Consider the following 16,284-nt stretch of genomic DNA (forward strand, 5'->3'; position numbering starts at 1 on the left):
GTCATCTTTAATAGCGTGGAAGTAGCCAGAAGTGACTCCACCTCCTGGGGGGAGCATGCTTCCATCCGTCACTTATGTCATCCATACCATCCCACTGTTTATGGAAGGTGTGCAAGGACTTCGATGGCAACCTCGTGAAGAACTGGCCTGCTGTGGGGCACACGTTGGGAAGATGCACCCGCCCACAAACCTGTGTGCACACCTGGACATTCACCTCAGACCTCATTGTTCCTACTGTTTTGTTAATGTGAATAATTTTTTTAAAAGTATAGACTATATTTTTCATTTGATATGTATGGGTGTGTTGCCTGCCTGCAAGTCTGTGAAGCACATGTGTGGCCGGTGCTGTAGGGGCAAGAGGAGAGCATTCCATACCCTGGAAATGAAGTTACAGACGGTTGTAAGCCACCATGTGGGTGTTGAGAAATGAACCCAGGCCCCCTGGGAGAGCGAAGAGTGCTCTTAACCACTGTGCCATCTCTCCAGTCTCAACTCAGGTGGATTTAAGCTTTTCTCTTCCGCCCCACCCCCATGGCAAGAAAGAACATCACATGTCTTTTCCTTTCCCACCTAGCCCCAAACTTTCCCTTCCTTCTGGAACACCCAGGCCCTGAGCTGTCTTACCAAATGTCAGCCTAGGGAAACCTCAGTCGGTGGATCCTACATCACTACCACGCAAGTGTTAGCCTTCATCTGGGGTTTCTCAGATAACCAGTCGAGGCGTGCTCATGGCTTTCCTTTGTACCCCGTATCATAGCTGCACTTACTAAGTGGCTGGTCACCTAGGGTAAAGCCTGCATTCTCCTTCAGTTGGAAGGCCACTACTTGCAAGAGTACCTGGCCTGGAAGAGCACGTGGTGGCAGTGGCTGAATGAATCAATGACAGTGTCTACACACTGCTCCCGGCTGTCCTCACTCTCAATCACTTCTGTGGGGGCAATCCATCCATACCCTGACAGGTCATCGGGAAATGTGAACGTTTTAAAAAAGACAAATGGATCTGAATACGTACGTAAGGCAAGAGGCTTGGCTCGCTATTCACCCCGCAAATGCTGATCAAAAAGTGCAAGATAATTTTCAGGTTCTTTGGCCAGCCATCTGCAAGGGTGGTCCACACGTTCTCCACCTCCGACCAGGCGAGCTCATCACCATACTGAAACACACACGACAGACACGTCAGAAATGCCTGTGTAGTAAAAGCCGAACTCGTCACCCTGTGACGCTTTGGGAAATGGCTCCTACAGGAAGTTTCATCTCTCCCAAACATTGAAGGAATGATCATTTCTTCCAGGAGACTTAAGTACCAGCGTCACTGGTCACCTCTGGCTTGAATCAAAGGAAGAGTGGGGTGGATACTAGAGGTTTGGTCTGTCTGTCCCAGGGCCAGCTCAGCATCCGTTTCTAGCTATAGCTCCTCCTCCTGACCCCCAAACTGTACAGTCATGACAAGCATAGACCCCTGTACCTTTGCTGTCATGTACATGAGGTTGTTCAGCACCATGGCGGTGGCCTGTGGGGATCCCCAGCCTTCTCCCCGTAACCAGCGCCTGCTCGTCACCATGAGCTCTCTGTCTTTCAGTGAGTCCTCCTCCTCGCCGTCCTGCCGCCTTCCAGAAGGCAGAGGTTTGAAATCCACCAGCTCGATGTTGTTCATCCAGGGCAGTAGGTAATGAAGCATGGCCTGCCGCCCTGCGGGGTGGGCCGTCTGGATCCGCTGGCTGATCTCTGGGTTCCAGGCATATCAAAGAGGAGAACCAACATCATCCCACAGGCTTCTCGATCACCAGGAAGACACAGTTAAATGCCATCTCCCATACAATGAACGCCCTCTCTCAAATATTAGAATGTCTCCTCACTGACATCATAAAACAAAAACAAATAAGCAGAAATGGCTAACACAAAGCCTATTTGTTTTCCGATGCAGTTTCTCTCCATGTAGCCCAGGCTGGCCTTGAACTCCACCTCCTGAGTACTAAGGATTGCAAATATGTGCCACCACAAACAGCCATGTTTTTTTTGTTTTGTTTTGTTTTTTTTAATGCAAAGTGCTGTTGGCAGTTAAATAAATGTGTTCACACTGTTGACTATAAGATTACACGACAGTGAATACTTGTATGAAGATCAGTATGGTGGCTCCTCAAAGAATTAAAGAGAACTACTCTACCAGCCAAGTAATCTAAGTATTAAGTATATATCTAAAACCATTCAAAACAGGCTCAAAGTGATATTTGCACATCCGCATTCATAACATAAAAGCAACGGGGGAAAAAAAAAAAGAAAAAATAAATAAAAGCAGCGGAAATGACTGACAGATGAAAGAATGGGTCAACAAACTATGATGCCCAGATACTGGAATACTACACAGCCTGAAAAGAGAAGGAAAACCCATTCCATGCTACGAGGAGGAATCCAGAACAGAGTATGCTAAGCGAAATAACCCAGCCACATACATAAACTACTAATATGATTCCGCTTATCTATCCAAAGTAGTCAAACTCATAAAACATAGGCAAGAATGGTGGCATGGTGGCTATGAGGAGAGGAAGGGCAGCAAAACTGAGGGAGTGCTGAGTAAGGGCTAGTCTCAATTCTGAAAGATCAACAAGGTTCTAGAGGCCCGTTTTATGGTTAACATTTCTGAACTGCACCTTTGAGACCAGCAAGGCGACAGTAAGAATAGTCTTCAGACAAAGATACACAACATGCACGGAGCGTCTGTGTGGTTTCTATACAAAATGTTTTTCAGCATAAGAAACAAGACGACACTTTGAAAGAAACCGAATAAAGACATCCTAACTGCAGTGTGTAGGAAATGGGGCCATGTTGAGGCTTGAGCTCCTTCAGGGGGACGGACGCCATCCCAGGCTGAACAGAACAAAACTGAGAGGAGCAGAGGACAGCTAACATCACGGCTGTAGCAGCCAAGGGGCTGAGGGCTAGAAGTCACAGATTGGTTAGCAGCCAGAAGGTGTCCAGTGAGTTTCAGACAGAAACCCAACACTAACGGAGTTAAAGGCCTCCTGAGAAGGGGGCTGGGAACAAGAACCGGTGGGTGTGCCGGCGGATGGTGTGTGACTGGGCACTCACGGCGTGCGCTGTGGAGAGGTGCCAAGCTGTCTGCGATGGAGGAGCCACAGAGCTGACAACAGTGAGGGGCTACTGTGTTTAAAAACAAGACAAACCAAAAAGCCTAAACTGTACACCACGCCCTCTTTTTCTTTCTTCTAATAAGCGAGACCATGTCATCAGAAGATTTAAATAGCAAGACAGATGAGTTTAGTTCTTACTAAAGAAAAAAACTTCTCTTTCTGACATGTTCAGATTCAACTTCGCATTTCTAATGCTTTGAATTCTCTAAAAATAGTCTCTCAGAGCCAGAAGGAAGCTCAGTCGGTAAAATGCTTGTCAGGCAAACATCAATCAGAATGGGAGTGTGGAGTTGGGCAAAGTAGCACCATCTTTAGTCCTGAAGCTGAGGAGGTAGAGACAAGAGTCCAGCCTGTATCACTGTGACAGCATGTAACATTCAAGCACACACTTTTATGTATACATGTATACACACACACACACACACTAGGTTGGACTGATTGCAAAAGAAACAGAAAGCATTTCATTGGGCAACCTGAGAATATGGCAAGAGTGAGCTCTGGATACGCCCTGGCTAGTTCCTCAGACAACTGGTAATAAGAAACGGAATACAGATGCGGCAGCGGGGACAGCTGGCTGAGGACTCCATCCGTTCTCTGAACCTCCAGTTTGTGAGCATAGCGAAACATCTTCGGTTCCAGGATCTACAGGAAAGTAATTCCGTCAACTTCAGTTAGCAGTTTTCTGGGTCCCCTAAAGTTCAGCTATAATTAAAAAACAAGAAACTCTCTAATACTATTCCAGTTTAAAATGTATATAGACACCATATTCGTATATTAATTTCTAGTGCTTGAAGTGGCCGCGTTTAGGAAGGACTTGCATTCTGTGTTTCTAACACCACTGATGCGGGTTCACAGTACAGTCTGAAACATGCTTAGCAACTTACTGTGCCACGACATGGAAAAAGATTCATCACTTTTCCAGCTAAAAATATAACTGCACAAAATATGTGCAAATGGGGAAAGGCCCTGAAGCAGCTGATCATTAGACAGAGTATGCACTGACCGGCCTGGACTTATACTACATGGAGCATTAGAGAGCAGGCTAACTTTCTTCTTCATTTAAAAAAAAAAAAAAAAGAAGAAGAAGAAAGGAAAAAATCGGGTGCAATTCCTTAGCTGGGCCTGCACGTGTACTAAATCAGAGCCTTTGGAAACATCGGCATCTACTCCAATCCCACTGTAAGGCCTTGTTAAAAATCAGTGCATCTTGTCAATTACGTGGTTCTCAAAACACTCAAGCAGAAAAACCCAAATCGCTCCACTCTCATCATTCTTAGCTGTCAAACAGAAATTGTCTCTCCTGTGTGTCAGTCCTAATCAGTGAATCCTTGTAAGTATCAAAATACTCTTCCTTGTACTAATATAGCCCTCTGCAGAGCACTTTGAATACTTTGTATTGTTTAAAGATTTAAATAGCTATCCCATCTTCAGCTTGCATTTCTGCTGGCAATCAGCACTTGGAGCCATACCTTCCTATAAGTGTCACTATGCGTTAATGGTAGAACTATCATGTCGCCAATCCCTGAATAAAGTTAGGTTTCTATCACTGCACACGAACCTGTAAGAGTTGCATAGCAACTTCGTAGATACTTCTCGAAGAGTCGGCTGCTTTAAACAGTATCAGATTTAGGAGCATCACTGTGTCACACTGATAATCCCTGGGGATAAACGTCACAAGTTAGGATTGGCCACAGTCGGAAATGTTCACAGCAGCTAACATGACGGACAACGGGCAAGGTTGTGAATGTCCCCTAAGGCTACAGGCGACTTCCTTTTTTTTTTTTTGTTTTTAAGACAACAGACTCATGGGGGAATCATTACCCTTTACTGGCTACATTGCATTAGTATTCAAGGAGAGAAAAGACAGTCTCTTAATGCTTCTGAAAGTTTCTCGGAAGCAGACATGACGGCCGCTGCAGCAGGCCTCTGAGCGGCAGCAGGACTGGGTACCTGTTCTGGAACACGTTGGCGATAGCTCTGAAGCAGCCGGCTGCCACCCTCCGCGAGCCAGTGTAGCATCGGTCCACGGCCCAGTACATCAGGCTGCTCTGATCTGGGTTCAGCTCCAGCAGCAACGTGACTGCTTCACAGCCCAACTGGTGAACCTGCGGGGAGGGCGAGACCCCAGGGAAGGGGAGTCAGAAGACAGGAGGCCTGCTGCGGCCATGGCCCGTGTTCACTGTCCCATCACAAACACGGTCACCTTTTGTTCAGCAAACCCCAGGTTACTCACTGGGGGTAGGGGTGGGGTGTGGTGTGGTGGGAGGTTTGGGAACCACATGAGTCTCTGCCTCTCTCTTTGTCCTGCAAGCCTTTCTGAGTTTGAGTGTCTCTTTCAACAGAGCCCCAAGGCAGCTGATGTGAACAATGGTTACATGCTTTTAGAAAAATAAATGGGACCCTCCTTGATGACAATTAGCAAGTCTTATTATTATTTGCAATAACTCGGTTCAAGGGGAGGGGAAGGTGAGCCACACTTTGTACTGGGAAGCTGGTAAGGGGCCTCAGAGGAGGGAGGGCAGGAAAAAATGACTGACTCAAAAGGGGTCACAAGAGTGACAGGAAACACAGCAAAGGGCATGCCTCTCCACGCAGTGCAATGCCCTCCACTTTCATATTTTAGCCACTTAGACTAAACCATATCAAGATATACATACAGCACCATATTAACCCTACAGTATATAAGGGAAACTAAAATAACTACATGGGTAATAATAGTTCCAACTCTCTTTCGTGATATATACTAATTTTACATCATCTGCTTAATTCATTAAGGCAGGGCCTCTCGATTGTGCCCAGACTTCACCAATACTGTTGGTCCAGCTCATCAGCTTGCTCTGGCAATCCCAGTTGTTTTCTGAGCAGTGGAATTACAACAGCCTGCCACATCAGCTTGGCATTTACACGGGGGCTGGGATCTGAACTCGGGTCCTTACACTTCCCTGGCAGGTGCTTCACTCACTGAGCAGCTATCTCCACCACCCTTACGTTTTTTTCATACATATAATTCTATCCTATTTTTAAGGAGGACTGATTTCAGAGGTCCACAAAACAAAACAAAACAAAAAACAAAACAAAACAAAAAACCAAAAAACCCCTGCAAACCATGCGATGGTAGTTTATTGGGAGACGTCAAGGGAAGCTGTCAAAATTACCTTTTTATCCAGAGAGTCCAGAATGTTATCCAGCCATTTGTACAAATAGCCATCTGAAGACAGTCCCACATTATCTGCAACAGGGCCACAACACAGTACAGCAGACATAGCCTTCAAATGATAATATCAGAATTACATTTAAAACACTTCAGAGGTTAAATGCCACTGCTTAATGAGAAGAGGCGAGACATTTCCACCCACATGAACCTAGCCGTATCTTCCACAAAGATATTATGTGAGATGCAAATATATGCAACAGTATATGGATACAGATATATACAGGAATTTTTTCCTATTATATGTAGGTATATAACAGGAATTTTTTCATGTGTGGTTCTGGGGATAAAACCTAGGGTTTAAATGAGCCAGGCAAGCACTCTGCCAGAAAGCTGTTCTCCTACCCCTATCCTAGCAGTAACTTTTAAAAGTGAAGCAGTTTATCACCATACGAAATTAACCGTGTACTTTAAAGACAAGAAGACCAAGAGGAAGAACGCCTAGAATATGAGCAATACGTATTCCTTAGTGGAAATCCTTCATCTTTTATGAGAACGATGATGAAATCTTACAGATGTTTGGAACTCTTGCACTGTACCTTAGGTACTCAAAAAAGCTACCAAAGTAGCAGACAAATCCATACCCTAAAACTCTCGGTGCTCTGGTGAAATCCTTTTCTGTTCATAATATCACACCCCGGGAGACAGAATAAAGGAAAGGAACTCTCAAGATAGTAAAAGGAAATCAGGGGTCTAAGGAAGTACCTTTAGCGCACAGTATTGATGTCTATTGATTTGCATGTTCCTATCACTGTATCTGTCCAAAGGCGTAAACATGATGCTAAAGGGGCCCGCCCAGTGACTGAACAGCATAAACAGACTGTGACGAAGGCTTTGCTGAGGAAAGATACTTCTTCTCTGGTGCACTGTGAACATAAACACAGGTAGACATAGTTACTTCCAGCTCATTTTATTTAATGTGCATGCCAACTTGTCACTTATAAAAACCGAAGGCTGGAAAATAGAAAGAGGAAGTTGCGTTTGAGTTTACCTAAAGCCTCCAGGCAGGATGCTGCAAGGAATCTAGGAGGGAGCTCAAGTCAGGATTAGCCTCTTCCCGGCTGCCTGACGAACTCCATGAAGACATTAACCACAACGGCTGGATTCATACTAAAAAAGGGCTTTTTGACTAGGAATGTCTCATTTCAGATTTTTTATTTCTTCCCCAGTTAAAAAAAAGTTGCTTTTGTAAAAAGGATGACATGTCATACATCTTGACATGAGAGCAGAGAAGAGCAGATCGTCTCCAAGTCATATGTGCAGACAGCCGTCTGTGTGCCCTGCAATGGTGCCATAGCCTGTGGGGTTCTGCCAAACTCTTTGGTTTGGAACCTACCAGTTTAGAGGAACCCCTCACCTTTCAAATCCTATCCTACTGCCTTAGGACGGTTAGGGTTACTATTGCTGTGATGAAACATTGAGACCAAAAGCAACGCCTGCTTTCTTCTCGAACCCAGGACCACTAGAGCTCGGGGATGGTGCCACCCCCAATGGGCTGTGCCCCCATCCCTCATCAATCACTAATTAATAAAATGCTCTACGGTCAGACCTTCTGGAGGCATTTTCTCTGTCGAGGTTCCCTCTTTTCAGATAGCTTTAGACTGTGTCATGCCGACCTAAAACTAGCCAGCGCACCTACCCTACACATTCTCTGCATCAAGAATTGTTAAGAAATTCAGGCCAGGTGGTGGTGGCGCACACCTGTAATCCCAGCACTTGGGAGGCAGAGGCAGGCAGGTCGCTGTGAGTTCGAGACCAGCCTGCTTGTCCTTAGAAACGTCACCTAGAAACTTTAAAACCCTGGCTTGAAAAAAAACCACAAGAGAAAAAAAAAATTCAACAATATCTCAATAAATCAAGATGGAAGCTGTAGGGAAAGTGCACAGTAACAAAACTAAATCTATCTTTGCAGTAGCCACTTTCCACACAGAAAATATAAAGGAAAAACACATGCTTTTGACCCTCTAGTCATTTTTCTTTCAATGAAAAAAAAAAAAAAGCTCCTGTGTATAAAATTAACAAGTCTAATTACGTACCTAAAAGATCCTGTTAAAAATACAACACGTGTTTAAAAGCCAAAGGTTAGTATATATTACTTAAAATAACAAAACAGCCATACTTGGAGAGAGAGAAAACACTTATCCTGCATACGAAAAGCTTACAGCAATCTTTTTAACTCTTGTATTTGGAAAGAATTTGTGACTTTTTAAGCACAGTTGTATAGATCAATCTTCATAGCACATTTCTCAGTGCCTGTTCGAAAATAGGCACACACCTGTTAAATGAATCCTTCAGCAGCACTGTCCACTGGCTTTAATGTATACCCATCATCTGCACTCTTCCTTCAATCTGCAAGCTATATCTACCACAAACTCGTCCAAAGGGCTTATCCCAATGGGTACCTTCCGAATATTGTAGCAGAGTCTTGACGGCTGTTGATAATCCCTGCTGGTTGGTTGCTTCTTGATTTCTAGTTACTGACACTAATTTTGAGGCTTTTTTAAAAAAAAAAAAATCTCAAGGGGCATAGGAGGAGATGAGGGAGGGAGGGTGAGACTGGGAGGGGAGAAGGGAGGAGGCTACAGCTGGGGTACAAAGTGAATAAACTGTAATTAATATAAAAAATAAAATAAAATCTTTTGCCATTGACATTGTGTTGCCGGTTTCCCAGGATGCTCACATGTTAGAGTTTTTGTGGGGCTCGGCGGTTAAGAGCACTGGTAGCTCTTCTGGAGGACCTGGGGTTCAACTCCCAGTACCCACATGGCAGTTTCCAACTATCTGTAACTCCAGGATCTGACACCCTCACACAGACATACGTACAGGCAAAACACCAATGCACATAAAATAAAAATAAATCAGTTAGAAAATATATTTCGTTTATTTATTTATTTACGCGTCTGCATGTATGTGTGTGTGCATGTGGGAACATGCCTCCAAACTGGTGTGGTGGTCACAGGCAAGTTGCCGAGGTCATCAGCCTGCACAGGAAGTGCCTTTCCCCACTGACCCACAAGTGACTTCCCTAAAATAGAGCCTTGAAGGGGAGGAGAGGGTAGGGATGGTCTCCTAACATCCCAGGAAGCTCCGAGAAGCTGAGGCCCTACCTGGAACGTTCTGGATGATATTCGCCACTAAGGCACTAAAATGGCATCGGATGTCCTTCAGCGTGTCGGAGTCTTTTTCATTCTCCGCTTCCAGAAGCTGTCGGGTCAAATCCACGTACTCCAACAGGGTGTTGTTGAGGAAATGCGTTTCGTTATCAAGGCCACCGCTCGCACTGAGAATGCCGAAGAGAAGGAAACACAGGGAGGACGTCACCTTGGTTCCAACCCAAACAAGCCCGGAACCCGTTCGCCACAATCAGTGTGATGCATGGTGAACTTGGTGTGCTAGTGGCAGGGTGACACTTGAGGCACAAAAATGAAAGACATGCTCTTTTGGCTTAACATGTAAAAAGCAGGTGGTGCTTCTTCATCACGGTGGGTGCTACACTGCAGCTCATTTTTTCATACCCAGCTTTTATAACAACTAAAATTACCGCCGCTCCAACTGCATACAGTTTTGTGGTAAGGAGGCCTGTTGGGGGCAGTGGCGGGCTGGGGGTGGGATGTGTCAGTGCAGAAAGGGAGGCCGGTCCCAGCCAGTCTCCGATGCTCGTGATGCCACACCTTTCGCATAGTTGCTTATCTACCAGGCGCTTATCCCCGGCCTTCTGAGGGACAGGTGTCGGTAAGTGTGTATCTAAAGGGACTCCCAGGACACAGTGCTGCACCTCAGACTGCTTTAGGCTCCTGGACCTGCCCTAAGCCTTTCTCTGGGATTCGTACAGAGGCAAGAGTGCCATGAGCTGCTCAGCGTCAGAGGCTAGACTCCTGTCTGGTCCCACCGACTCTTAGTTATAGACCCAGGACCATGACAGCAGTTTCAGTAAAAAAGCCCACATGAGGCACTCTGCAAGAGGACCCTGAGACAGTAAGTGCAAGCACTTATACCCACACATATGCATCACACATACCCACACTAGTGGGTATGGCTTTTGCAGTTCATTTTCAATATACCAATATTTGGTAGTTATCCAAAATACAACGATTCCAAGAGCCTCCAACTCTCTACCACCACATTCAAAGGGACCACAAAAGGCTCATATCATATAAATCGAAGGACATTACATTTCCATCTGGCAAGGTCAACTCTTGCTGTATTGGGAAAGTACTTCTAATATTTTTAAAGTAAAAAAAATAATTCTTTTCTTAGTTATAACTTTAAAAAGATACTGATCACACAAAACAAAATTTACGTGTTTAAAATGCCATATTAAAAAAAAAAAACAAAACAAAACCATCTATAACAATGAACATGTTCTGCGTGAACTGGTGACCCAAATTCTGACTTGCCTGAAAGAATATTCTTTACCCTGAGATCATGACCAACTAGTGGGCGGCAACCCACCCCAGAAAAGAACATCAGTTCACTTAAAGATCCAAAGTGGCTACCGTACACACCAGGCACGTGGGGTTCGCTGTCTTTCTGGCATTCAAAATGTCCCCGTCTTTACCCATGTGGGATGGAGGACATAGTCCACAGCAGGAAAAAACATTTTATTTATTAATGTTCTCTTAGAAAAAAAAAAACAAAACAAAACCGAAATAGCTTTTTTTTCCCCCCTAAAACAATGATGGCTCAGTAGTGGGTATGGCTTCTGCAGTTCATTTTCAATATACCAATATTTGGTAGTTATCCAAAATACAACGATTCCAAGAGCCTCCAACTCTCTACCACCACATTCAAAGGGACCACAAAAGGCTCATATCATACACGTTCATCTCGTTTTGTCTCAAGCCCACAAATCTCAATTTTATTTTTCATAATTTCAAATGGATGACCTTCCATCATATGTTTTGTTTTTGTTTGTTGTGTTTTTTTGTTTTCCATTCAAAATGAAAAAAAAAAAAAGGGAATCTAGGGCTTTAGAATTCTCTTCCACTAAGCCCCTAATTTGCAGACCTGAAAGGTGTTAGGCTCGCTAACAAACAGCAAGGACAAATGCTAGCTAGCATATGCTATCACTGCGCTTGTCAAGTTATCGACAGATTCCTTCCATCAAAACTTCCTTCCGGTTACCTTTCGAGTACAAGGTCAGGTCCATTGCTTTTTGCCTTTAAGGGTCAGGTGCTGCCAATGTATTACCCTCCTAAGAAAACTGTCCACTTTCAACTCAGGGCTAACGGTAGTTTCCTCAAGGGTCTATTTCCTCCTGTCAAGAGCACCTCTAGGATTGACAGTTTGTGAACAGTGGAAAAACAGCTGTGAGTTACATTCGTAAAGTTCATAATTTCCGCAGCAGGATCAGCAACAGTTCATTAGAATAAATTTGCATACCTTGTTAATACTTAGCCTTTGAACACGTGAGGCATTTTTTTTTTTCAAGCCCAAAAGATATTTATCTTCAAAATGAGGTAAGAAATTATAAATCTGTCAAGAAAAGGCCACCACTATTGCCTTTTCCTAGAACCAAATATCAAAGGCATGGGCATATCAGAGCTAGTTTTTGACCAACTGAGTGCTGACTGTAGATTTCTATTATTTCTATTATTATTATTACTTCTACTAGTACTAGTACTCGTAGACTTTTGGTCATTCTGTAGCTCAGGCCGGCCTCAGACTCAAGGCAATCTGCCTCCGCTTCTGGTGGTACATCACTTCTGGTTAATGTGCTAGATGACTCTTTAATTGGTAGCTAATATTCTCAGAGGTTGACATGTGTACTAGGCAAGCATTTTTGTTACCGTGGTGCTTTTCCACTTTCACCTATTTCAAGGGGAAAACACATTCTCTCATCCTACCGAAGTTTTGAAAGTCAGAATCCAACACCGACCTGTGACTAATAACACCAGCATCCGCCAGCAGTTCAAATATCCGTACCAGTTGTACTCGTAAAATGTCTCGACGCCTGCGCCGTTTCATATTCTGTTCCAAACATATAAAGATGTGAGTTAAGAAGACCCTGGAGAAATTCGTGGGAAACTGCCAGCATGACCTGGAAGTCAGCAGTGTGAATGCCAGGGAGAGGCGTGGGCTCATCGGGGTTACTGGCGCAGTGAGGGTGCTGCCAGCTGCTGTCTCAAAGGGACAGGCCTATGGACAAAGCCACAGGGCATTTAATAAGCTGACCCCTCCTAGGTGCGGCAGAAATAAAATCCGACAGCTACTTGTGGGTGATCTGCCAGCCTGCTGGTTTAGAAGAGCTAATTAAAGAAGTCTTATCACTGACTCATGAGGAGTCCCTAAGACTCAGAAAACTAGGCTCAGAAAATAATCCCAACAAATTAAAAAAACTACGGTTTTGCCTACATCTGCCTCACACTTAATTAATTTTTCCAACAGGAAGTATAGACAAAAAGCAAAGGAAAGCATGGCCTATTGTGGGCTGAGTAGACACAGGAAGCAATGGATAAAATAACAGCTAAACATTTCACCAGAGTGCCGATTCCTGCAGTCAAACAGGAGTAAGAGGGACGCCTCCGGTATCACTTTCTAATCCACCTCCTCTCATTTACAAAGTAATTTTCCTCATCTGGAGCAATTAAAACATTTTTTTCCCCTTAATCTTTCACTTCCACATGCCCATCCATCTTCCTGCCCTCCAGAAGCCAGCCGGTTTGCTGACTCAGTCCCATTTACTGCTTCCTTGGCATCTTTTTTAAAGTTTATGGGGACTCGTTCTGAGGTGGACAGCTTGCCATCAGCCCTCAAGGACGTCTGCGGAGTTCCGACCGAAGGCTTCCCGTTATTCTCCACAGGAGGACGGTGGGCTGCAGGCTCTCAAATCAGAGCTGCTGTTCAAGGACATCTTCACCGAATCCTCACACCCCGTAACCAAGGGGGAACACTACCTCCATTCTACTGGGTGGCCGCAAACACAGGAAGGAGCAATACTGGGGCTTAAAACTCTCTTTACAGGACAGCAGTGGTCACCAGCTCCTTCTCCTGCTTAAGTTCCTCAGGAGAGCTTCATATCTACATGAAGCAATGAAGGGCAACCTTTCCAGCCCACAGAGGAAGAGGATCCAGGCAGTTCTGATGAGACTTGATAGGCTAGGGTCAGACAGTAGGGGGAGAGGACCTTTCCTATCAGTGGAATAGGGAGGAGGATGGGGGAAGAAGGAAGGAGCCTGGGACTGGGAGGAGATGAGGGAGGGGACTACAGTATGGATATAAAGAGAAGACATTGTAAAAAATAAAATAAAATAATAAAAGGAGCAATTTTAAGATTCTTTTATAACGCTGTTAAATGTTGGTTTTCTACCTACAATGATTTTGTCCATTGTGGGAAAAAAAAAATATTCCCAAGATCAGCTCATGTATCAGCTCTTCTCAACAACGCAGGCAGAGTCCTGAGGCATTATCCTATGCCTTTCTATAAGCTCATACCCATGTGTCACAGCACATGGATGCAATTATAATTTACATACTCCTAAACTCCTACTGTTTTTCTGAATGTTTCAGTTCTGGAGATGGGATTTTTGAGAACAGGACTGTCAAATTGGGCCACTTGTTGCCTGTTAAGGAAAGTTTGCTGGAAGGCGCCCACAGCTGACTGCTGACGACAGCAGTCTATGACTGTGTTCACGCTTCCAAGGCAACTAAGTGGCTGCCATAGAGAGGTGAGGCTGGCAGTGCCGAGAGCATTCATCGTGCGGTCACTCTCGGAAAGCCTGCCAACTCCGTGCAGATCCTATGCCCTGCTGTCCCTGATGCTAAGGTGACTTTCCGACTGCTCTACGTCCTGGTTTTCTGCATGTGTTGTACTGGGCAGGGGAGACAATGTACATATGAGAAGACAAGCTTAAACTACCCAGACAGCTGGGCATGGGGGCACATGCTTTCAATCTCAGTGCTCGGAAGGCACCGGCAAATGGATTTCTTGAGCTTGAGGCCAGTCTGGTCTACATGGTAAGTTCCAGATGGCACTGGGCTGTGATGTGAGACCCTGCCCATAAAATGAAAACAAACGATAACAAAACACACCCATCTTTTATTTTAGTTCTTATTTTCTACCCTTTACTCTACTAGTTAGGGTACAGCGGGACAATGCTTACTATATAAATATGTAATGATGGGAAACTCAGCAGCTTACCTCTGGCCTTCTTTCAAGTGCTTCTTTAATTATGGGATGTAACTCCTCTATTAGTTCCCTAGAAGAAAAATGGTGTACATTGTTGGAACTGGCAGCCAAGTAGGCAGAATCTGCCAATACAAACTGAAATAGCAGAAACTGACAAGTATTAACCCTAAGCCTGCTGTTCTAAACAGTTATTAATGCTTTGATTATAAAACAGTTATTTAATACAACACTTGGAAACTGCAGACCATGGTAGAAGCCTCTACATTGAAAGAAGAAAACGTCATTCTATTTTTATTTCATTTTGTGAACTGCTAATGGTTTATGGAGTTGAAACACGGTTGTGTATAAAATGATCTGCCTTCGTCATTTTACCTTAGCACACTAGGACTCATAACATTTTACCATCCAGCAGGCTAGCCTGCTTTTCCTAGGGAGATGATCAGAAGCAAAGGAAACTGATTTACACATGCAGTTGCTTACTGACCCAGTATTTGTAGCAACAGAAGCTTAGATAGGACCTGGCTTACATTTTGATTTAAACTGAAAATGTGCTTGTTGCAAAGGACTGAGAAAAAAAAAAAATTAAAAGCCCAGGTAAACAAAATCCACACACGGTCTGATCATTTATATAAAAATGCTAATGTCAGGAGAACAATTCTGTGGAGAAAATAAAGTTTTAATTTTCTCAATTCAGATGAAAAATAGATGGCTCAAATACACTGACTTGCCATCAGGATGTTTGGAGTGGAGAAGTCAGGGCGGTATGAAACTCCATTTCATTCCTCCCCACCCTCTTATTAGAACTACATGTCATTCTAGCACACAGAGAAAATGTAAGAAGAGAGTTACCTAAAGGCTCCCGGGTTGGTCCTGCCAAGACCTAGAACAAGGGACTCTGTGACTTCCATGCTTTCAGAGCGCATCATTGGGACTATGTGCTTAAACAGGGATGAAGGGGATGGGATGCCAATAATCTGAGAGGAAAAGAAAACAGAAGAGCCACTTACAGTTGGATAGCCAATCAAATAACTTGACATTTCAACAATCTTTGGTTAAAGACAATGCACAGATGGCGATTCTGTGGCAAACAAATGCTCAGTCAAACTCACTTTCAGTCACATGACCTGGAAAAGCTAAATGTCCTTTGGCTTACTGCAAGTTCATTCACAGAACTTGTCTGTGGGTGTCTGTATTTCTTAGAGTGATTAACCACCACATAGCAGTCCAAAGGATCTATCAGATTATTTTCTATCTTTTGGTCCATAAGCATAAAAAAAAAACCAAAATTCTGACACCCTGATCTTAAGTTTCCTTCAACCATGCCATGATGTCTGGCTTCCTACCATAAAATCTATTTAAGAGCTATTCTCGAGTGTCCATTATGTTGTATCTAAGTAATGAGAACATTACTTAGATGATGACTTCTGGACCAAGGCGTGGTAGTTCACACCTGTAATCCCAGGACTCGGGCAGCTGAGATAAGAAAACTGCTGTAAGTTTGAGGCCAGGTAAGGATACACAGTAAGTTCTAAGCCAGCCTGGATTACGAGACTTGTCTCATATAACTAAAAAAATGAATGAATGACCCTATTGAAAATGGGAAGTATAAGGGCTTGGGAAGCAGAATACAGGGTGACGTGTTTTATTATTTCCTTTAGAATATTCACAATGCTATTGCTATGAACGTGGTCCCTTTTTGCCAAGGGGAAACCCTATTCTTGTAGGATTCCACAAATATAACAATAGAATTTCTTGGAGTCTTTCTTTCTTTCCTTCCTCCCGTCCTTCCTTTCAAA

The 16,284-nt window shown here is 44.0% G+C and overlaps 1 protein-coding gene across 12 annotated transcripts in view; it reads right to left on the bottom strand.

The window, feature by feature from the left end:
* Fryl (FRY like transcription coactivator) overlaps positions 1 to 16,284 on the bottom strand; it is a 222,919-nt gene that overhangs the window by 51,482 nt on the left and 155,153 nt on the right. For all 12 annotated transcript variants that reach the window (XM_021653944.2, XM_021653945.2, XM_060380743.1 and 9 more), the window contains 11 exons: positions 15,338 to 15,462; positions 14,501 to 14,558; positions 12,239 to 12,330; positions 9,468 to 9,640; positions 7,066 to 7,226; positions 6,305 to 6,415; positions 5,100 to 5,254; positions 4,708 to 4,807; positions 3,623 to 3,791; positions 1,466 to 1,725; positions 1,013 to 1,153 (listed from right to left, as the gene is read on the bottom strand). In XM_021653944.2, coding sequence (XP_021509619.2) covers positions 1,013 to 1,153; positions 1,466 to 1,725; positions 3,623 to 3,791; positions 4,708 to 4,807; positions 5,100 to 5,254; positions 6,305 to 6,415; positions 7,066 to 7,226; positions 9,468 to 9,640; positions 12,239 to 12,330; positions 14,501 to 14,558; positions 15,338 to 15,462 — 1,545 coding nt within the window. The remainder of the gene's footprint in view (positions 1 to 1,012; positions 1,154 to 1,465; positions 1,726 to 3,622; positions 3,792 to 4,707; positions 4,808 to 5,099; positions 5,255 to 6,304; positions 6,416 to 7,065; positions 7,227 to 9,467; positions 9,641 to 12,238; positions 12,331 to 14,500; positions 14,559 to 15,337; positions 15,463 to 16,284) is intronic.

This window comes from Meriones unguiculatus, chromosome 3 (assembly GCF_030254825.1).
Source record: "Meriones unguiculatus strain TT.TT164.6M chromosome 3, Bangor_MerUng_6.1, whole genome shotgun sequence".
Taxonomy (NCBI): domain Eukaryota; kingdom Metazoa; phylum Chordata; class Mammalia; order Rodentia; family Muridae; genus Meriones; species Meriones unguiculatus.